A 24,004-nucleotide genomic window follows, 5' to 3' on the forward strand; every position below is an offset into this window, starting at 1 on the left:
AGCAGCATCGTGCTTCATCTCCTCTTTCTCTCAATTTTCTCCCAAGAAACCTATCACCCACATGCTCCCATTGGTTTTGCTTATTTCACTCTTCTGCAGAACGTCTTTGTGCTCAGATTAGGATGTGTGCATGCACACACACACACCCACCAGCTACCGGCACACTGCTGGCATCATCTGCCACCATAATTCAATCCTGCCCTTGTAGGATTAGACAGGAGAGGAATAAAAGCAAAGACAGAGACTGTACGTGAAGTGAGGAAGGGAGTTACAAAGACAAGAGATCCCATCTGCAGTCACAGCCTCACCAGTAAATGCAGAAGCTGAACTCGCTCCCTTTTGTGCTTTGGTTCACTGAGGATGACAAGCCAGGGGGGCTTTGGTTGAAAATATGTGGGAAAGAGGGAAGTCAAGAAAAAAAAGGCGTTTTTTTATTTTTAAGAGGTGGCATTGACTCTTCTATCTATTTCAATTATCTTCAGTGTTTCATTTCCTTCTAGTTCGGAGTTGACTCTGTAGGGAACAAAAAAACAAAACAAAGGTTAATACTTTGTCATTTTTAAAAATGCACATCCTGCTTGAACTGGCTAATGCTAAAAAGGCACTCAGTACTTATCAGGTACCTGTCAGCTGAGTATGGTAAAACACTAAATTAGTCATCTCTTTGGCTTTAGGTATAACTTTAACACAAGCTCTCAGAAGGCATGCCTGGGGTGATATGGCTTATCCTAGCCCTCAGAGTAGCATGCTTCCAAACAAAATTCCTCTCTTCAGTGTTTTGTGTGGTTGCTGCTGCTTGTTAGCAGAGTCCAAAAACTGGGCCAACAGGACAGTGGCAGGACAAGAAAAGGTACAGGGGGAAGAAAGCTGCAGACACATTTAAACCACTGAATCTCTCTTGTTTCAGAGAATCAAAAACCTTATATTTATGTTATAAAAAAAAATTATTAAGGAACTGTCTGTTAAGTAGTACAGACAACTCTACTGGTCCATCTCTTAAGACTGAGCCATGTAAACTTTACACAGTAATGCTTTAGTAAGATCACTACTGCGAGAAGCTCCAGCTCTTCACACCCTAACCTCACAGAAAGCCCAATGAGTCATAGCCTCACAATTCCACTCAACTGGCAAAAGCTTACTCCTTTAGGAGACACAGAAGTAAATGCTCAAAGAAGAGAGTACCCACAACTAAGAGGCTTACAGGTGCTAGGTTTCTGGCAGAAGCACCGAGTTGGGTAGTTGTATTACCACAACACTGTTGCAACTACTTCTCCAGAGTAACAATAACTTAGCATAACAACTCTCCAGAAAGAGACCAAATCCTTACTTCACATTTCCAGTGCCCAGCATGGCTGAGCCCCTAGTCTCACTGCAGGCCCCCAGGCACAAAGGACAGTGACAGCAAACACTCGGATGACAGGTGGCCCGCCCTGCACTCACCTGTGCTGCTGCAGGCCCAGCAGCACCGATTTCTCTAGCCTCGTCTCGTTGGCTATTGTGAATTGCATGATATCATCCTGCTGTGTCCCTGGCACCGCTTCCAGGGACAGCTTTGGGTACTTGGAGGTGTCTGCTTGCCTGTCATCACGATCCGCAATGGAGATGGGGCTTGATGACTCCTCCAGTTGGTGAGGCTCTTCATAAATTAGCAGACTTCTTGACCTCACTGCATACAAAGACAGAAGGCAAAGAGAGATGAAAAACAGGCAGCTCAGAGAACAGCCCTGGTCGTTTCAGGAACTGGAAACCATCAGAGCAAAATTAAAGCTGCAAAGTGATTAACTGGTAATTTGATCACTGAGGAAAGATACCACAGCAGTGGTCTACGTAGAGATCAAAAAGCTCTGCATTATTTACAAAACAAGTGCAAAATTAAATAATCACTTTGATACTATGTGTTTAAAGCAACTCGTTCATTATGAGTATGTAATACTAAGTTTCCCACTCGGTCCTTGGACTCTTTGTTGACACTGGCAAAGGAAACACCAGCTGACATCAATTGTGCATTTTAACAGTATGAACATTTACTACCAAATAAAAATCCTGCTACCTTTTACAGATGACTAGCTTTAGTTCCACAAACAGAAACCAAAAGATTTTAAAGAGAAGTACAAAGCAGACTAGTGGGGAAAGGCTTTGCCAATGTCTATGCAGTCTTCTGCCAAAAGAAAAGATTGCCAAGCTATCCTTTGAAAGACTGGCCTGCTAAGAAGCAGAAAAGCAAGAAGTGCTTGATAAGGGGGTTAGGAATGGGGTGGAAACCAATTGTGCTGAAGCACAGTCAATCATGGGGCAAGACTGAGATAGCTATCACTTACCAATGGAGTCTGTGTAGGACTCTGGTGAGGAATGCTGCCTGGGCAACACCATCTTTGTAGCAGAAGGATATGGCCCATAGCTCTGAGAGAAGCTGCCAAAAACTACTGCAAAGCACAGCACCACCATCTGGCAAAGGGAGGATGCAGAAGAGGTAAGTGCATTAGCTCTTGGTCAACACACACGCATCAAAACTAAGAAACATCACAAATCAGATCTGATACATTTTGAAAACAAATCATTTGAGGCCATTTTCATTACTACATACAGTATCTCAGCACAGGCACATCTGCAATAACAATTCAGTATTTTAAAGGGCAGATTTCAACTAGAGTTCATATTCAATGTCTGCCACCATTTTGGCCTGTAGCCTTATTTACTCCCCAAGTAGAAAAGCAGACACAGCCACCACGTGTGTTTTACAGATACTGTCTGGAATTTCCAAGGTTATTTCTGCTGCTGACTCCAGTCTTGCTTCGAATTGACAGAGAAACTAGCAGACTAGAACAACTCAGGCCTTGAAAATAATTTCCATCCATTTATAGCACTAGTAAAAGGGGAAATTGCTGGCTGAGAGTAAGGAGGGAAAAAGGAAAAGTTTCATTCTAATCCTCTTCTTATCCTGACTACTGTTACTGAAATAGGACAGAGGAGGATTTACATCCTTAGTCATATTTTTATTTGGATGAACAAATCTATTTTTACTGGTATCAAAAGAATCAAGCATTAAAGGTCACCCCCATTTTCAGTTTACAACCCTAGACACCATTTCTCAGATAATATTGTAGGAAATTATAAAACATAACACTCAAAGGAGCAGCGCTCCTTCTGTCATCACTGCAGCACCGAATCGAAAGCACAGGCCCAGTCTCCTCCAGACTGTAATGCCTTCCCACAACTGCTAATCTTCATCAGCCAAGAGTCTTATCTACCTCAAAACTGATAATCAAATTTTAAAGAGAGATTTCCCAAGCTGAGAATTTGCAAGTGAGGGGCTTTGCAGAACAAGGGATGTGCCTTTGCACAGTGGAAAGAGATTCTCACCCTCCGACAACTCCCCGCTTCAGCGACACTCACCATAAGACAGGTCCCCGTCTGTGTGCTAGCTGCCTTACATGAACGGGACACTTTCCCAGCAACCATTGCTTGGAGTCTCTGCAACTGCTGCAGAAGTGTTCTGGAAAGCAAAAACAACAGAAAGGTATCAAATGCACTGATCTACTTGTTGGTTAAACAGTTTTGCTTCAAATTCCACATGTGGCAATAATACAGCATTTATGACAAGGTACAGATAGTTAAAATCCTTCCCCTGCAGCTTCTAGGAAGGAATGGTTTTAGTTCTAAAAGATTTTTACATGTATGAGCACTGGGGCTTTCAGAAAGATCTTTTGCCTTTCCCTTGACTGATGTTCCTGAGCAATGACTTCTTTGGTACTTTCAGAACGTTCTTCTAAATAAAAACTTCGTTTCTACAACAAGTTAATCTGGCAAACGTATGAACAACTGAAACTGCTCTATATGCAAGTGACTAGAACCATGTATAACCTGATTCTATGTCATAAATTCAGCAGGAGTTTCACCAATGTATGAAAAGGTGCAGTAGCAAGTTTATAACTGTTCTAATTGGTGACTGAGGTATACAGATACCTCTTTTTTCTGAAAACCTGCTGGACAGTGGTTTGGACCATCTGATGGACCACTTTCAAAGCGGTCTTAAAGCCAGACATAGGCACAGATTCCATTTCTCAAATAAATTTACTAAATAAAGCACTTTGTTGCTATTTGCCAAATCCTCAAGGAGTTGACAAAAATGACAGATTCTTGAAGTGGCTACTCTGTGCCTTTCAGAGGTCCCAACCCACAATGGCAGTTCTTTTGCGGTTGGCTGGAGTCAACAGTCCCAGATCTTTCTATCTTTCTGGCTGTTTTTCTTCTGTATTATCATCAATTACTACAGTCAGGATACTAGTAATTTAATTGTGAAATTATCTGAAAGAACGATTCATATAGAGTTTTCACAGCTGTGTTAATTTGTTTTCATTAAAGCTTTTTAACAGACAAGGAGCAACCCAAACGCCTGTCCTTGACACAGTAAAATATAGTACAATATTGCACCAAGATTTTGACTTTGCTGTTTGTTTCCAATTTTACTTTTTACATCTACTCTAAGTCTCATAACCCATTGCAGAGGGTAACCCCCACAGAACTCCAGACAATAGCTTTGGAAGCTGAGACGTCAAATGGTAAAGCAAGAGGCAAGGTCAGGATGTCAGAGAAAATAGAAGGATTATTTTAAGATCAAACTGGCTAAAAGCTAATTGCAGGACAGACCCAGAGGTGCCTTCACAGCTCAATATACACTTGTCTGCCTATTATTATAGATTTTTTTAATCATCAGTGATCATTGCTAATTAGGGCTTAATGAATTCAAGGACCTCAGGAATGCATTCTGAAATGAGCACAAGGCATGCTCACAGCACAGATTTATCTGGGCCAGCAGGTCCTTCTCAACTTAATATGCTCTTGAGATCATGGTTTATTCTGCAACTCTGTATTTTAAAAAAGAGAGTTGTCTAATTCAGTCCTTTATTCACTATCAGGAAAGACCACAGGCAAATGACGAGATGAAAACACTGTCCACATAAATAAGACCATCGTAATGTCCTGCTCCTTTCTGCACTTTTCCTCGGTTGCTCCTCACATCCACCTCATGGCACAGGGTTCACAAAGACTTGCGTACATGATATATGTAATTTTCTGGCACAGAACATGCTGCACACCATATTCCCACCATATGCCACCAGCTATGTCACACAGCAATATCTTTTTATCCCTGAAATTTCTGTGCTATTATTGAAGACTAAGTCTTCCCCTTTTTCAGGTCTGAGTCACTGGCCTCGACACAGAACAGCTCTGCAGAGTGAGGAGGGACGAGCTCTCCTCCTCCCCAGCTTGGGGGCTGGCAGCAGCAGCCGCCTTGAAAAGCTGATCATTCTTGCCACCTTCTGTGGAGATGTCAGTGAGAAAACAGCCAATGGCTGGTGAGGAAATCAACACAGAAGAGGCTATTCTCCTCATTTTGCTCATCTCTACCTTTTTGAGCCAAATTTAAAAAATCTGCTGGGCAGAGTGGGCCCAGAGTGCTGATTCCAAAATACATTCTTTTTGGGAAGTATAATTAGGCAGGTATTCTGAGGTCTCATAAACACAGAGGAAGATTCATCCATGACCTTATTTACCAGCTACTTTCATATAACATGTCTTTCTCCCCCAAGTCATTTATCTGTTTGCACAGAGCTACTGTCTTCTTCTCAGCAAAGACTCAGTGCTGGAAGCTGAGAGGATATGGTTGCACTTTCAAACCAAGACCAAGAGCTGAGGCAAGACCAAGAAACAAGTTTGTTCAGAGATGATACTAGTTTACTCTGCCACCACTAAAGTGGGGCACTCCTTGGTCTTTTTATTCTCTATTTGCATCTGGAATGGTGGAATACTGGATTCTGAGGTCAAAAGATCTTTCCCATGCAAAAGCTGCCTTCATTATTACTGGATGGCTGCAGGGATGATCTGGACTAAGAGAGGGAAACGGAGCAGCTCTCTGCTCTACAGAACAGGGACTTACATTAAATAAGATGTTCCCTGTAAGTATCAGCAGGAAGGCCACAAATACTTCTAGTGAAACACACTGTCTACCTATGGCTAAATCCTAACAGAAGAAAATGCAATCCCAAAGCAGTGTGCATAAGGGGATTTGCACCCACAGGGATTATTTTCACTGTCTGACACATTTCCCAGTGATATTCAATTAGAGGGTCACCTCCGTAGGAGGTGTGAACGTGCATTCACGCTTTTCCCTGCCAATGGAAGCACCTCATAGGAAAGCTGTAAAGTGACTGAAGACTCCTGCTCTCCCTTCCACAAACTGCCATCAAATTCATTCTGCCTGTGATGTCTTATTTTCATGTGCACATTCACGTATTAATCTTCAAAAGAGCCCCTTTCATTATCAAAGTAAGGAGTAAGTCAAGGCTTCTCTTCTGCTTCCAGTGACACTGATTAAGGAGAGGAAACTTCCCACTCCAGGACCTAGCCACCTGGGAGGCTTCTTCAATTCAGTGCTTATGTTTATAGTCCAACACCAATTTAAACAAAAAAAGGCAGCTTCTACGGGATGCCAAACATTGTTTATTTTGATCAAAATTTATCTACTTTGTGAGGAAGAAAATGTAATTTTGATAAGGAGAGAGAAAAATTATTCTGTCTTCCAGCACACAGATTCCTTTTCTGCCTGTCCTATTTGTAAGAAAGACAGGGAATCCCAAAGCAAAGTTTTCACAGAAAGACCAGAATACCTCAAAGCAGGAAAAAAAATCGACAATTCTTCCTCATTTGAATTACAAAGAAAAAAAATCCAGCAATTTTTCATCTAAGTTGTTTCAGCATAAAAAAACACTGACCTGCTGCTTTGAAAACAAGGAGCCGCTCTAGGGTTGCTGAGCTTTGGCAACTATAAGGGTGGTCTCAAATGAAGTGCAAGATATCTCATTGCAACTTAAATCCAGATCCTTCACTCCTTGAAAATGACTTTACCAGCCTCAAATAAAGTAATAGCTATGCAAATTAGTGACATCTGGCAGCTTTGGTAATGATAAACTCTAGCATTTATCAGGCCAGAATGACATGCAATTCCAATTCAATCTTTAGATGACTGGGAGTTGTAATAATAGCTTAAGCAGGAGCATGAGAAATGGAAGAACCTTAAAGGCCCTTGCCTTTAAAGTGTCTGTCAGAGTGGAGATCTCCACAACTTGCTAGTCATTACTCCATGGGAGCATCTCTAGCAGCTACTTGCATGCATTGTCCACTTGTGAAACTCTCAACCATATGTTAATTGGATCCTATGTCTATCATTTCTCTGGAAAAAGTGATCAATATATTTATAAATATAGACTCAACACAAGGGAAAAGCAAAAGTAATTTTCATATGTCATGCACAGTACCAGATGTTTCAGCACCGTCTTTAAGCTCAAATAGTGATTGTCCCCAAGTACATTAGTAGACAACACTGGTGTCGGGGACCATTTTCAAACCACTAGATCATTGATAGCTTCTGCCTTCAGTCCCAGTGTCATAACATGAGAGGATCAAGCCTTCTTGGTGACTGGGACAAGTCAGTTCAACTCTTGGTGACAGCTTCTTCTCACACCCCATGTGTCCAGATGCTACTCAAAACAAAGAGAGTCTGTCTCACTTGTGGCTACAAGACATAACAGATATATGCAATGATGTGCTTCCTTCATTGTGAGAAAACTGCCTAGAAAGGAACTTGGATGGGTTTCTTTTAAGGGACTGAGTCACATAAATTAGGAGAGGAAACATATGCTAGTGTTCTAATACTAAAGATGCCAAAAATGCTGCAGTCACCCACTTAGAGCAATGAGAATGAAAAACTCCCCTGTACCTTGATCCCCAGCCTCCTGCCTTGCCTTTTAAGATGCATACATGTCAAGGGAGATGCTTCTGGATGCAAAGTTTTTGATCACACTTGTATGTTTTACATTACATCTTTTCATATTCAGAACTTCAGACTATGGCAGGCTCTCGGAGAAGATTTTCCTGAATTTTTTCATGTTACTGAGAATAACATAGAAACATTTTTACCAGAAGAAATTCTAATGCTTCCATGGTTTGGAGAGAGATTTTGAAATGCAAGCAGGGTTTCCCTGAAGCCTTAGGTATGTGTCTGTGCAAAATACATTCTATATATAGAATAACATGGTAAAATAACTGATTGCACATACCAAAAGGAAATTTGCTGTTGAATAGTTATGGTTTTGGAAGTTTCCCTTTAGTTCCTCTCAACTCCAGCCAGACTACAAAACATGATACTGACTGATAGTACATACATGACCATAAACTTCTCAGTAAGCAGCTAAAGCCAAATTTTCCAAAAAGGTAAAAAAACAACTTTGTCTTCATCCACATGGTATGCCTGAGCATTTTTACATGTAGGCACAGCTGTTATTTTCCTGTTATCCTTCTTCCACTCTTAAAACTTTTCACAACAAAAGAACAACTCTAATGCTTGTAGATCTACTTTTAGGTAAGACCTTCAACATCCTCTTATTTTTTAACTGCGTTGAGCACTTGAAATTGCAATCAAAGGCAACTGGGGCTCTGCTTTTGGCATATTAAATAAGACACGTATGCTAGGTACTTTTGAGTAATAAAGTCCTAAAAATTTATATCTGGGCATCCAAGAACAAACTGACACTGCATATTTTTGACCATCACTGTTTTAAACTTTGATTCCTGACTGTGCATAGGAGATGGAAGTACAGGATGCTGCAAAGACAAGTTCTGAAACATTTGAACAGTTTCTGGATGCCACATCAAGGCTTCATGCAAATATCAATGAGGAAAAAAATATTTAGAATTCACTGCAGGAAGTGAAAAAATGCATTAAACATTGGTGAACCATTCTCTGCATGAGATAGTTGCACAATTATACACTAAATAAGAAAAGTGGCTCTTTGGGGTTAAGGTGAAAAACAAACATAATGTGGTAAGTTACATAACTTAGGCTTGATGAAAGCAGGCGCTTTCACAAATTCTGCAGTACTTCAATTTGAAGCCTTGACAGATTTTAGGTACAGTTTGTACCTAAATAGCCAAAACAGCATCACCATGAATTACAAGAATTTCTGTGTGGAGGGTCCAGAACATCTGCTTCTCTGCAGGAGATTACAAATCAGAATCAACACTACTGCACAGGGAAAAAAATGATGGAACTCATCCTACATGCCCAGACTATGAAGGATTCAGAGACAATACCACTTAGCTAAATATTTTTAGTGTATTTGGTATGAGAAGATTAAGATCATCAAATAATAGAGACGATGCTAAAAGTCCTGTCTAAAAGGACAGACAGTGCCAACAAAGCTGTTCTCATGACTGCATCCGCAACAATTCCAAGATTAAAACAGCTGGCCAAATTTAGCTGACATAGGGAAGAGAACTCTAGGCTTGACAACATTGTCCCTGAGTGGTTAATGCACAGCTGCACCCTCCTTAGAGCAGCTGGTTTCAGCACCTCCAGAGCCAGAACTTGGGAGAGAAAACCCTACTTTGCACCTACAGAACAACTCCTAGTTCTTAAATATAAAACCCTGGAGGAAGATACAGGAGGCAAAGAAATGGTTTGGCTCTCTTCAAACAAGCAGCAGATGTCTCTATGCATGATCAGTGTGTGGGAGACACTCTCCAGCAAATTTCAGTGCTGCAGGGTCTGGCTCCATGAAATTAGAGATTGGATTTGGAGATTAGAAACAACACATGCCACTCAATTAACAATACACTGGCTGCCAGACAAGCTCTAAGGGCCATTTTCCATGATTGTAGGTCTTATCTTCAAAATCCAGCCTCCTCCCAGACTTCAATGCTAACATCAATCAGCACTACAAATGTCTCTAACTAGGTGTTAACAGTGGGCTTATATAGTACCTGCTCTTTGGAATTTGCCATTGATAGAGGACACACTGAGCACAAGCCATGACTGATGCTCCACTCTCCAATAACACTCAATTAAAAGCTCAGCTCTTTGGGAAAGCCACCGAGTCACCCCTTTCTTCAAAAATGAAGAAACAGGAAGTTGATTTTCCCCTCCAAATAAAGTAAATTCTGGGGTGCAAGATGGTTAGAAGAGTGTACAATAATTCCAATGACATCTAGTAGTCCAGAAAGAACTAATAATCACTCCTGAGCTTCAGAACTGTCATTACTTGGAAGTGCCATGCTCCAAGTCAAGGTCTCCTGTAAAAACAGTCTTTCACTAAAGACGAACAATTTGGAGAGTTGGGCTGAAGTTTTTTGTTATGTATTACTAATCATGTCTCCTTGGGCAGTGGAAGAACTAAAAGAAGAGTTACAAAAGGTTTCTCAAACACACCACAGGCTAGGGAGATGGTTTAAGACCTGACATCTAAGCCTCCATGCTTTTTATCATACTACAGTCATGATAACTGGCCTTCCTCATCTTTCTTTGACATTAACCAGATCAGACAGAGCCATTCTTCCCATTTCAATTATCTCTTGGCTTCTAGAGTTTCACTTTTCACTGTAATATCATGCTACAGTTCTGTTTAATTCCCGTCAAAACCTACCTGTTAGTATTCTCCAGGACTTCAACCTTCTTACGCAGCTCACTGTTCTCATTTGAACATGTCTCAACTCTGGAGACACCACAAGGAAAGATAGAGGAATATAAAAAAATAAATCAGTAATTTATTAGACTTGCTTTGACAGACAGCCCTATGATCTTGCCTACATTTAATGAAAATGTAGGCAAACCTTAATCATAATCTTTAATTATACTTTATGGTATAAAAGACATTGCCTAAGATACTACTAGTTGTGGAGCACCTGCTTGCAGTGCTCAACTACATCCCAGTAAATGCAACTCATTCAGGATAGACCATAACTACTTTTTGCCCCTCGAAACAGCAAAAACAAAGACCCTGCTCAGATTTTCTCTGTGCATCAGGCTACAAAACAGACACTTTAAAAGAGAATATGATATGTTTTTGTTGTTAGCAAGTACTTTGTGCAAAGGCATTCAATGAGTGCATCTCATTGTTAAAATGAAGCACCAAGCAACTTAGCGAATATCACACTTCTGAAATCAGATCCTCAAATTTAAAGTTTAGGGAGGTTAATAAGCCAGAAGGACTGATTTCCAAGAGCGTGCTCATTTTTACACTGCCCCTAGAAACCTCCAAAGCTAAAGCAGGTCATCATATGACATGCCACATTAAGAGGACCAAGTAAAAATATGGAACTCCTAAAAAGACAAACACAACCAGTCCAAATAGCTTCAAGAAGGAAAAAGGGAAAGGGAAATAGCTTTGATGTCTGTATGTGTATGGTGGAATTTCACAAGAGTAACTCTGAGAAAGCAAGACTCACTTACTAAGAGCTAGAAGGAAAAAAAGGAAATTACATCAAGATTATCACCAAAGATGGTAAAAGGGGTTTAGCAGATCCATTTGGTGAAGTGCATAAGAGAAATACCAGATAACTTATTGTTGGAAGAAATATTAATTTGGGATATAAATCACTAACTGGGGGTTTGGCTCCTTCTCACTAAAGGAAGTTGATGGGTCACATGCTGTTTTCCTAAGACCTGCTTATTTTCCCAGGCAGTCTTGACTCACCCACTTCCTATTTCTGTCTCCATCTGCACTAGAAGACAGAATATATCCACTCTGAATCCACCTTTCCCTAGGCACTGCCCACCCACTAACCAACAGAGTTGTATGAGGGGGAGCCTGACAGCGGATGGGTCTTGCCTTATTTAAGGTCTGAAGTCTTTGTTGGCATGTTAGCAATGTGCTAGAGGTAGATACAGTTCCAAATGCAGCACCCCAGGACATGTACAAGCAGAATCCAGAAGGGCCTTTTCTCAGTCATAACCACGAGATGGCAGCTGGCACTCTGTGCACAAAACAGTCCCAGCATCAACAGCTGGATCCATTCCCAGTCCAGCAACTAGTGCTATTTGGCCTGCTTGGAACAGGAAGGAGGCTGGCTTACTTTTTTTCCAGACTGTCCATGTATTCTTTCTTTTTTCTTCTACTTTCCTGTGCAGAGATCTAAGGAAAAAGGAAGAAAACCAACAAATACTTGCATAGAATCAAAAGCATCAGAGATTAATTAAGAAACTGGTAAGGCCCTGACGGTATTAGATTCAAGCCTCGTTGCTGTTGTCATTTCTATTGCTGGTAAACAAAGCACTGACTTGGTCTGTTTCCACATCCTGAAGCAAGACTGCTCCTCTCAGCAGGGAAAAGATCATTCCCTGCTCTTACAGAACTAACCTTAAAAAGTAAATCAGCTTCACCTGGAGAGAATATCTTACAAATACTAAAACAAATACTAAAACATGATCCCAGAACAGTACCATGCATCTCGGAGAGGAAAAGCCCATGCATGTGATAGAAAGCAGCTTTGAAGAAAAAGACTTGCATGTTCTGATGAGCAACAAAGTCAAACATAAGTCAGCAATACACCCCTGTAGCAAAGGTGGCCAACCATATCCAGGTCTACATTAATAAGACTGTAGCTAGCAGGTCTGTTCTGCACCTGCAAGACCACAGTTGAGTACAGCGTATAGTTTGTGGCTCTGAAACAAATATTTTGGATGTACAGAAGCAGCTCAGAGGAGGACCACTGCTATAAAAAGCAAGCTGGAGCAAATGGCGTATCAGGAAAGGTGGAGAAAGCTGGATTTGTTCAGATTTTAGATCAAAAGGCTAAGGAGGGAATCCTATTGCTGCTGTCTTCAACTATCTCGCATGGTGAAGACAATGTCAGAGTCTCCTCAAAGGGATGCAGAAAGATGGCAGGAGGCATCAAATGCAAGTTACAACAAGGGAAATTCCAATTAGACATTAAGAATTGTATTAATTTGTTTTTATTACAAGGGTGGCCTGATCTGGGAACACGTCATTCAGAGATGCTGGGGACTTGCCATCCTTTGAGACAGTAAAACATGACTGGACAAGTCCCTAATCAACTTGCCCTAAGATGACCCTGCTTTCAAAACAAGGAGTTAGACCAAAGGACCTCCAGAAATTCCCTCCAATATAAATGACCCTGATTATATGAAAGTAGTACAAGTTCACTTCCAAAAATTTTGAAAAAAAAATAAACTACAAGACCAAATTCCAATTCAGTGGGAGCAAATTTACACCTCTATCTGCAAAACCAGTAACAGAGTGCATTAATCTTCAAAGATGTCCTAATGTCCTCTAGAACAAGACAGCTTGCCAGGTCTGAAAAAAAAAAAAAAAAAGCTTTCCTCCTTGTCATTAGGCTCTTCCCCATGCTGGAAGAAAGAAAAGACCTGTAGAGCATTTCACAGCCTTGGTACCAATCATTCATTTAAAGGTCATGGAATTCAGTGATCCAAAGACTAGGGCAGTGAAATACCCAGTCAGATCTGAAAACATGAAATAGTGGAAAAGAACACCTTCATCACCATGGAAAAAATACAGAGGTCTTTGCCTACCAGAAAGGTAGGATTGTACTGTACTTAAAATGGAGCCAAGGAACAGCAACTTGATACCCTGCTTGCTAAATACTCTATTGTTCATGAGTTCAGGTAAATACCTAGACAGGGGCATATTGTCACAGTGACAAAAAAATTGATGGATATGTTTAGGAGCAAAGAAAAACACTTAGTTGAAAGATAACTTACAGTATTCAACAGTACTACAGACCATTACTGCAGAATTGTTGCAACATTTTTTGAAAGGAAGGATGAGTAGGAATTACACAGCAAAGTTAATTAACATTTACCTTGTTCTTTATTTTCCTGCGTATTTTCTTCAGCACTTTCTCCTCTGCTTTTGTTAGGGGCAGTTTAGTAGGGATTGGGTACCCCTCTGCTATCAGCGTTCTCTTCTCCTCCTCTGTCAGGATGAGGGGGCCAGTCCCCTGTAATTTCTGCAAGTGTCATAGAAATGAAATAATCTAACAGTAAGTGTACACAACCCTGGAGAAAAGGGTGTTAGGGAAGAGAGGGAGCAGCTCTCCCACTTCAGAGAGGACTCTGCCTTCTAACACAGCAGCCTCTTGCAATTGGGAGTGTGTGCAAGTGGAAGACCTTCTAGATAGCTTCCATTCAGAGAGTGGAACTTCGGGACTGAAATCCCTTGAAGCAGTTGTTCTCAGACAAGCTCTGTACACACTGAGGCCAACAGTAAAACTTCCCTTGGCTCAAACATGGAAAGAAACAAATGAGAATGAGAAGTGCTACTCAAAGTCCCTCCCTAAAGATCACCACTTGCTTTTGACAAGAGAAGTCAGATGCGGATCTACCAGGGACAGGTTAACCCAGCAGGGCTGGGTCCTAATGCAGAACACAATCCATAGCAGGAGAAACCTAATAACACTGTTGAATGCTGTCTAAACTTAGAGGAGAGGCACATGCTGTTCTCTGTGGGAAAAGTACAGACCGGTGAGCAAGAATTACTGGATCTGCAGTTTTGACCAGAGATGGATTCAACCAAAAAACAACAGAAAGTTAGCAAATCCATGGCAAAACCTGTAACTAGAAAAAAAAGAGACAGATAGGTAGATGCTGGAAAAAGCAAGACCAACTTACATGTGGTGCAGTCAGGAGAGGGGAATTGGAGAGTGCTGAAGCTGTGCGTGATGTCACTTTGGCTGTGGCCTGTAGCTGGATTGGGCTTGAAGGAGGGAGTGATCTAGCCGGGCTCTGCCCTCCTTCAGAGTCACTGCCATGGCTGCTGGGAGGGGTTGGAGGCAAATGCAGGGGATCCACTGCTAAATGGCAAGAGAGACATAGAACACAAGGTTTTGAGGCCTAGAGCCACCACCACACCCCACCCCCATTTCCAAGACTAGGTCTGTCTGCTAAAAAAAATTGATCAAGCAGAAGTGTCAACTTAAGATTTTCAGAGCATGCAGGTCTCCAAAGGAGGAATGAAAAGCAGCAGTTATCTTTAGGTTCAACAGACAAAACAGAGCTCTGCACATATGCTCCAGTTATTTCTACCTACACTTACGCTTCTTCTCCAAATGCTTTGAGGTTTAAGTATAACTCTCCTGTAAAAGTTCCCTGTCCCTTGGAACCTGCATTAACAGAGGGGCTCTGAGACAGTGTGCTTTCCAAAACCAGCAGACTTTCCTAATGTTGCTGTGGATTAAATAAATCACCTGCATTTTTCAATAGAAGGGATCATGTCTGAGGTGTTACATGAACAGGGAGGAGAGTAATATTCTGTCCCTTAAGGACCTGGTTTGGCACAACTGGGAGGAAGTGACAACCTAGTGACAGCACAGGCTTCAATGTACTGATGGAGCAGGAGTGGCAGAGGCAACCACCACAGGAACCTCTTTCACACTGTGCTATCCAGGGCCATAAGCTAACTTCTACTGCACTTGTATCCAGAAGAACCTTTGGTAGAATTGGCAAGCAAAGTGCTGTTTACGACAAATGAGTCTGGACCAAAAGAAGCAGGACAACGTCTCACCTACATATATTACATGGATAATTTAGCAGGTGTCCAGAATAACCATATCCAGTCATATATTTATTTTTTTCTCTGAGATAAATTTACAGGAATGAAAATTGGGAGTAGGAAGATACAGGGCTATTCAGCTATTGACACCTTCCACTACTGTTATATTTTGTAAATTTGAGTTGAAATGATCAAATGGGCAGTGGGAGAGGAAGGAAGAAAAAATAGTAAAAAAAAAAATAATAAATATATTATATATTACCTCTTTCCATCTAGCATCTTAACTCTGGTAGCTGCCAGAAGATACATACTTGAGAAACAGCATAGGTCCTAGTTTCATAAATTGAGCAAAAGAATGAATCTATGCCCTGGGTTGAGATACAGCCTCCCTTTTTCCACCTGCTACATCACTTGCTTCTCCCCATAGTGCAATACTACCTACCAACATAAATTAATTCACTTACAGAATATCAAGTATTCCCCTAATGTAGTTATCTGCTCAAATTTCAGCCCAAATATTAGGCTCTTTCAAACTTTCTTTGGGTTGACAGATTATGCACCACAAAACTGTGTTTAACTTTCAGGGCAGGGAACCTTGCTCCTCCTTCCTTATTTCCTCATTAGTCAAAGGGATTCTGGTCATTCTTAAAAACTAAAACTAGTATGCTCCAAACAGATCTACCTAACTTTTAATTTCATATAAACTCATATCCTTACTTTTGTATAGGAAGTTAAAATGGTAACGTTTCCACTTCTGCTCTTCATGTTTTCTGTGACTTAGTGAAGTCCCCACAAATTGATTTCTAGCCTAAATAAGCCTGTATTTAAGAATTCACGCTCCCTTCAGCAACTGTACAACTATTAATATGCTACAGACAAAAAAAGGAATAATTTTCTTTGTGATGAGCAAGGAGAAAACCCAAAAAGCAAACACACAAATGGGTCAAAGAGAGGCTGGCTCTTTAGCAGCCTGAGTTGAATCCCTAGAAGGCAACAGCTTCAGCCTGAACATTAATATGGTGAACAAGGAAGCCAAACATTTAATCAAGGTAAAGTACATTTATTGTGCATTATGGTCTCTTCCCCCTGCATTTTGGGTTGGTAATTAACAGACCTTCCTTAGAAGAGAGGTTCAGGAACTGATCCACTTCATGGGGCTCCAATTTAATCTCTGGAATAACTTTCTGGCTCAGTGGTTTCATCTAGAAAAGAGAAATTAACAGCATGAAAACCCAAAGCACACATCTTAAAAATCTTAAGAGAAGGAAGGATACAAGGATGACTTCTCCATAAATGGAGACATTCCGTCTCCTCCTGCTCTGCTACAGGCAAAGCTTTAACTGCTTCACACAGTTTTCTAAACCAGGCTACAGAGAATACTGCCCTGACTACTCCCACTGTGGCTTTTCTTACTACTATATTTAGCTAAATAAAGGATTACGCCTCAGAGATGACATTTCAGACTGAAAGCTAGCATGCAGCCCACTCAAATTACTTCTCTTAGCAACAGAGCTGCCATTAGGATTTGCCGGACTGCACAGTCTGTTTGAGCAGAGACAGAAACACTCCCAGCAGTGGGGGAGAGCCTGTTCAAGGCTGTTGTCATCTGGGAGCAAAGGCAAGGTGCTAGTCACTGAGCACCACATTATCAGACACAAGTTCATCTCAGTGGAGAGGAGCAGAAAAAGAGACAGTCACAGCTGGCCAAAGTTTGGAATAGCTTTGGCTTGCCATGTTAACATGTCTGGGGCACCAGGCTGCCAAGGTATTGCCCAGAGCCCAGCCTGAATGCTGCAGTCCCAGGCTTGAGGAAGTCAGTCTGGCACACCAGCATGCTCATTGCAGCCAAAATCTCTCTCAATAGCCTATGTAACTACTCCGTGCAACGGTAATGAGCCACCAGTTAGTCCCAATATACTACTGGCAAATTATGGCATTCCAAGCAGGACTATGTACTAGGGACAGCAGTCAGACTAGAGGAAGATTATGGGAAACTTGGGCTGAATTTTTTTCAGTTTCTCATAAATTAATTTCTGTTGCAGATATTTCTGATTCACATCCAAATGGAAACACTTATTTTCAGCATATACTAACTCCACCCAGCTTGGACTGACATTGCACCCCAGGGACTGAGAACAGTCATGCTTCTTCCTCCATGACAGGGGACTCTGGTGGGTCACCAGCTGCTGCAATCCATTCTCCTTAACCACAGCCAAATGAATGCCCACTGGTTGCTCCAACTGTGGTCAGAAAGGCATCACAAATGCTCCTCACAAGGCAGGTTGGTGTGGAAGCAGCTTATTCTAATGTAGAAGCTTCATAGATCTGGCAAAAATTACTTAGCAGGCTAAAAGGGAAACTCCAGTTGTTTGAAACAAGGAGTCTTTTTCTAATTAGAGGAAGGCACAGCAGCACTAAAGCAAGTTATTATGAAAGACACTTAACTTGTCACAGGCATGATAGGACAAATAGGTAAATCAGTTCAGGTGAGACAGGTTCATTAGAAACTGTGTAAATATTCTTAAAAACACATGAGCCCAGGGTTTGGAGCTAGCATAGAAGAGAAAATCGTGCATCCAACCATAAGGACATGAAGATGCAGGTAAATGTTTTGAAACACAAGCTCTTATGGTAGCAGTGGGACACCAACAAACATTAAAAAACATTCAAGCAGACTGCAGTGTGCACCCTGAATTGACTACCTTTGGCACCAAGGAGGCTACACAGTTATGCAAAGTCTTAGGAGAATCTATAACTAATTGCCAGAGAGGAGAACAGAAAGTCTCCATGTACCAGGGTATCCGTCTGTAGCTCAGGTTGTTCTCCTTCCAGTGATGTGGCCGTGACAGTGAGACTCACTGAGGGAGCAAGGCCTGATGTCTCACACAATGCTGGCTCAGTCTTTATTGATGCTGCAGTCAGCTCAGTACCCAGACACCATTCCTCATTTTCCAGATCACCTGCCAGGGAAGGAAATTGGACACCACACGTTTAGGTCAGAGACAGAAACACTACAAATGAAAAGAATGTCATCCCTCCTCCAGCAAAGGGAAACAAACACAGAAAGCATTTCAGTCTGTCAACAAAACTCTGCCCTTACTATTCAGCTCTCAGTCAATGCAGACAACCATGCCATTCCAGGACTGTAACCTAATCCTAGCCCCAGGATACAGAGAGGAGCAGAGAGGAAAGACACAGAGCACCTAATCACTGTACATTGCTGAAAGCTGCTAACACATAGCAGAACAAGACTAAACAAGCCATTGAGTAAAGTAGCTAGGGAACCATGTCCTACACATGCTTATGCCTGCTGACTCAGTTCTATTCCTCCTTGTAGAGACAGCATTTAGCCAGACTTCTGCTCCTTCTACTGCTTGCAGTCATCAAATAGGCAAGTGATATTATACTTCTAAGGACAAAGGATTTTTCACACTCTCAACTTGAACATTTTTACCCCGAGGAGTCTTTTAGTAAGTATAAAAGTGGATAAAGGCTTTGATGATTTCACAGGTGCATCAGGGCTGTGGTGAACATGCTAATTTCCTCCCCAGCATCTCTGGAAGTCATGGCACAGGATGCATATTTTGAATGGCAGCAAAGAAAAGTGCATCACATGTTGGGAGAATTGTCCCCTAGCCTCACCTACTGCAAGCCCATTAATCAGTAGAAAGCCATGAAACTTTTAACTGGACAAAATTTGCCTTGCACTGTCAAGAATTGGAATAAGGTTGGCATGGGGAATTGGTAGCTCCCCATTTCCATTTTCGAGGCAGCCTCTGTTAAGCTTATTCTCCCAGGTCTAAAGTGTGATGGAGGATTGAGAACTTGGAAAGACTCAACATTTAAAACATTTTCACAAGCCTATTAACAAGCCCGCTTAAAAACAAAAAAAACAACAACCGAGAAATGCATTTTTGGGAGTTGTAAATCTGCCTTAAAAAAATTACCATCAATATTGCTAGAGTTCAGTCATCAGCTCTCTTCTCTTGCAGAAGAGTACCCTACACCAGCTGTACCCTAGCCCAGCTGTACTACATCCCAACAGCATACAGCACAGTCCTCTGCCACGGCTCCGTAAATTAAGCAGCTGGAATCTGAGGGCAAATATACATAAGACAAAAGAGTGTTGATCTTTCTTTCAAAGCGTTCTCCTGCCTCCATATAGCGCATTTACTGCATATACAAATTAAAGAACAGAGCAAGCACATTTCACAGTGTGACTAGTAAACAGCAGTAGAGCTTCAAATTAACTGCATGCTGCCTCAGCACTGTGGCAGGCAGTCACAGTGCTGTGGCTTGGCCACCAGCAGTCTGCAAGGCTGACACAAGACCCTTACACACCTGAACATATCATGCTAGTGAAATGTCAACAGAGTTCAGCAGCAAACAGGTAATAAAAACAAGAGTGGGTTGTCAGCCTCTGTGCCGCTGCCTGCCCTTGCTGTTAAGACCACACACGCACCGGGCACAAGCTTGGTGACTGGAAGAAGTATGTACATCTCCAGTGTTAGTAATTACTTTGTGGTGGAACCCAAACTCCACCGCTGGCAAGGAAGGAGGTAATTTAAGTAAAGACACACCAAGGAATTAAAAAAGAAAAATACATATCCTGTAATCAGAAGCTCAAGAACAGTGAGCCCAGCTCTGCCAAGGGAAGCAACTGTACAGCAAGGGCTAAAAACGGTGTTTCAGTTTCTGGAGGATTTACTCCCAAAGCTTTCTGGGAAATGCAGAAACAAAAATAGAAGTATTTCTAAAAAATAATAATTAAAAAAAAAAGGTAGCATTGTCTAAATATTAATTCAGGAGAGAGGACATTGCTCTTTCAACCCTCTCTGAGCCTCTCAACTCACAAACATGAGAGTGCAGCTCTCTCCCTGCTGACTGTGATGAAATATTCACTGGATCCGTGGACTAGATCCCTCTAGCTAGCTGTGTGTGGATCATTCAGTGAAGAGCTTTAAAATGGTATCTTTGCCTGGAAATCCAGAATCTCTTGGCAAATGCAACTCTAAAATGCTTGTTTTGATAACCTCCCCCTCACTGTGCTGTGCACAGCCTCTGCTTGTTGCCTCTTGCACCTCTGGGTCAAGCTACCTGGTGGCAGCACTATTGTCTGTAATCTACTTTAGACTCCCTTTGGGAGGGAAGGCAACATACAAATGAGAGTGATCAGTGAACCCAGTAGTTAGCCCTGAACTTTCTGAGATTTGTATCACCGTGCAAGTAGAAAAGAAACCCAGGTGTGGGCGCCCAGGGAAAAAGGGCATCTACTCTAAGGCTGCACATTGTGATGTTTATCACCTCTAATCCCCAGACTCATCACAAGGATTCAGCTGTTCCAAGATAACAAGAAATGCTGGCCCTCAGCTGGTCATTTTACTCCTTTGGAATCTGACTTTGCTGATTGACCTGACATCCCTGCCATTCCCACTTAGATCCACACAAACTGCTCCAAGTTATTTTAGGTTTTAAAGCCAGTCTAACCAGTCCACAGAGTTATGGATGGTTTTCAGCAGCAGCAACGCAGTCTGTTTAACACTGAGGTAACTCTGAAGAACTACATCTAGCACTTCTTGACAATGCCTCTTATGATGCATGGTGACAGCTGTCATTCCAGATGAACAATCCTGTGACAGGAAGGGATGGAGCAACACACAGGTTGAATCCCACCTTGATACTCTCCTCTCCCCACTTTTTCCAACCCGTTATGCATTCACTATCATGAAGAAATTATTTAGTGGGACAGCGGTGAGACACTGGAATAGATTGACCAGGGAAGTTGTGGATGTCCCCTCCCTGGAAGAGTTCAAGGCCAGGTTGGATGCGGCTTTGAGCAACCTGGTCTAGTGGGCAGTGTCCCTCTCCATGGCAGGGGTTGGAACTAGATGATGTTTAAGGTCCCCTCCAACCCAAACCATTCAATGATTCTACGATCATGATCAGTGTTGCACAACAAGTTACTTTCTTTTGACACACTCCAGCTTCTGAAGTCAACCAACAAACTCTCCTCTCCTCCGAAAGAGCTGTGAAGACATTTCTCACTTTCCTTTCTCCGCTTCCTAAGCACAGCAGATTGACATTATCTGAAAACTGATCTTAGTTTATTCTTGTAATAGCCCCTAAGTACCTCAGTGTGCTCTGCCAAGCCCTGTACTAGATGAACAAAGTCACAAACTTTGCCTCGGTGAGAATGCTGCACAAAACCAGACAAGTTTAGGCAAATGGGAAAATTGAGCAGGTCACAGAATATTGGCCACATTGAGAGGCACAGCACACCCTCCAAGACAACAGTCTTTCTTACGGAGACATATGAAGAACCATGAGAAATCTTACAAAACAATGACAACAAACAAGAAGGTGAAATATTGACATGAAAGGGCGATGGAGGCTGGCTCTACGGACCCATTGGAACAGAAGAGAGGTATCCATATCATGTAAAACATGCTGTGGAAAGAGTGCATGGCTGGTGTTAAGAAATTGAAGGGGAGTCTATTTCAATTTCTATTTCACATGACCCAGGAGGTACACACGAACTATTGAGACAGAGTCCAAAACAAAAGGCTGACAAAATTATCTTGGTGATGACATTCTAGCTGTGTATGAACAGGGCAACACTTCATTTCTAAGGTGAGACAAAATATGCTGCAAACCATTCAGATATAAAGAGAAGAAAGCCTGAACAAGAGATTTGTCTATTCAAAGGGCTAAGAAAATCTGCATTCCAAAAATGGTCACTTTGGCTGTTAGAAATCTCAGGCTTCAACATTTTGGCTGATGAATAAATGATACCAGCTTCTTTACCCCTGCTGAAACTTCCTATTAACTTTAGAGTTCTGTCACACAATGACTACATGAGAAGCACTCCCCTTCACCTACCCTTTCATAAGTCCATAAATGCGAGGCATTTTGGCACATGGAATTTGTCATTTAAAGAGTCTACACAAGTACTGAGCAAAACCCCAGCTGATGCTTTTATGTGCAACAGCTTAAATTCCACATGTAGACTACGTCAACCAAACATTAATGTTGCAAAGAACCCGGGCAGTACTAAGGAAGGTTTAATTCAGTATATTTTTGCATGTTATATATACCTAAGAATACAAATGTTTTAATAATTTCTCTGCAGAACTTGTGCCTTACCCGACGTGCTGAGTAGCACTCCCCTAACCGAGGAGCTAGACCATGGTTTGCTGTTATCATTGTATCATGCAAAGCCTCATCTCTCCTTTACCAAATCAATTTAAATTCTGTTCCCAAAGATTTGTTTATTAATTCCCTCCTAGTGCACAATCAAAAAGCTTCACCAACCTGAATTAATTTCCACAGCAGTCCTGAAAATTCAAGTGAGCCATGGAGAGATTAGGGCCAAGAGTATCTAGTAAATTAAAATGGCCAAAGACACTTGGAATTGGATTTTTCAAATTATTTAGTGCTGTTGTTATACTTTATCAAAACACAGTATGGATTGAGCTTCCAGTTGCAGTCACTTCTGCAACTCAAATGTCTTTAAAGTCCGTTACGAAGGCTGAGTTATCCACAAGTGCTTGGCTTTGGACAGCCAACACACCCCAGTCAATCCCTCTATGCTGCTCACCACTTATATTATGATGACACTTTTCAACAGAAATGGACTTCAGTGCTCCACAGCCAAGAGGGGCTGTGTTTGTACATGCCAGAATTAATATATACTACTTCTGTGTTTATTTAAAAGTATTTTAATATATCTGTATTTATATATAAATATATCTCAAAATAAATATAGTGTCTAAACAACACCATGCGCAGCTTTTTAGGATACTGGTATTTCCCTGAAGAACAACAATATCTTGCTTCTTTCCTTGTTTCACATAATATTATGGGAAGGCAGGGTAGGATTAGTTGAAAATAATGTCAAAAAAACTTCAACCATACGGTCTTTTTTAAAATCAGAGTTCCCAGCAAGTTTTTATTTCCTTTTTTTAAATTGTCTACCCCAAGTAAGGCTTCAATCTTGTCCAACAGACCACCTCCTCTGTCTCCTGAGAAAAAGTAAATCTTCTCCAGTATTGACTATATTTCACCCTCTGTGACAGATGCACAGAGAAAGAGAGCTTATAAAGTGACTAAAAATATCTCCCTTGCTCCCCACACACACTTCAGCACTATTCATTAAATAGTTTAACAAGACACTTTTTGCATAGATAACCAAGTCGCATCAGTGAGTTGCTGTGTATTTTTAAATAAATGAAATTAGAGATGCACTCTGTATTTCTCCCTCGTTCCCTCAAAGTAGACAGCATCACAGAATTATAGAATGGTTTCATTGGAAAGGACCTAGAAAATCATCTAGTTCCAACCCCCCTGCATGGGCAGGGATACCTTCCACTAGAACAGGTTGCTCCAAGCCCTGTCCAACCTGGCCTTGAGAATGCAAGTATTCGGATAAAAAACAATTTATTTTCACCATTTTTTCCCATGCAGTAAAAAGGAAGAAGGCACCACTAAGTAAACAAACCCACATGAGGGGTATAGCACTGAACCTAATCTTGAAAGGAAAAAAAAACAACCCATACCACCACGACAGATTGTAATCACACAGAAAACAGATGCATGTGCTGCATGCCATTGGAAATCAGTCTGCACATAAGACCTGTAGAAGC

At 41.5% G+C, this 24,004-nt stretch overlaps 1 protein-coding gene across 3 annotated transcripts in view; it reads right to left on the reverse strand.

The window, feature by feature from the left end:
- Positions 1-409: 409 nt before the first annotated feature.
- CREB3L2 (cAMP responsive element binding protein 3 like 2) overlaps positions 410-24,004 on the reverse strand; it is a 75,480-nt gene continuing 51,885 nt past the window's right edge. For 2 of the 3 annotated variants that reach the window (XM_051640648.1, XM_051640668.1), the window contains 10 exons: positions 18,156-18,322; positions 16,477-16,564; positions 14,483-14,664; positions 13,675-13,821; positions 11,908-11,966; positions 10,479-10,547; positions 3,394-3,493; positions 2,319-2,445; positions 1,441-1,666; positions 410-513 (listed from right to left, as the gene is read on the reverse strand). In XM_051640648.1, coding sequence (XP_051496608.1) covers positions 438-513; positions 1,441-1,666; positions 2,319-2,445; positions 3,394-3,493; positions 10,479-10,547; positions 11,908-11,966; positions 13,675-13,821; positions 14,483-14,664; positions 16,477-16,564; positions 18,156-18,322 — 1,241 coding nt within the window. In that variant the 3' untranslated portion in view covers positions 410-437. The remainder of the gene's footprint in view (positions 514-1,440; positions 1,667-2,318; positions 2,446-3,393; positions 3,494-10,478; positions 10,548-11,907; positions 11,967-13,674; positions 13,822-14,482; positions 14,665-16,476; positions 16,565-18,155; positions 18,323-24,004) is intronic. The other variant, XM_051640657.1, reaches the window with a different exon arrangement.

Source organism: Apus apus, chromosome 1 (assembly GCF_020740795.1).
Source record: "Apus apus isolate bApuApu2 chromosome 1, bApuApu2.pri.cur, whole genome shotgun sequence".
NCBI lineage: Eukaryota > Metazoa > Chordata > Aves > Apodiformes > Apodidae > Apus > Apus apus.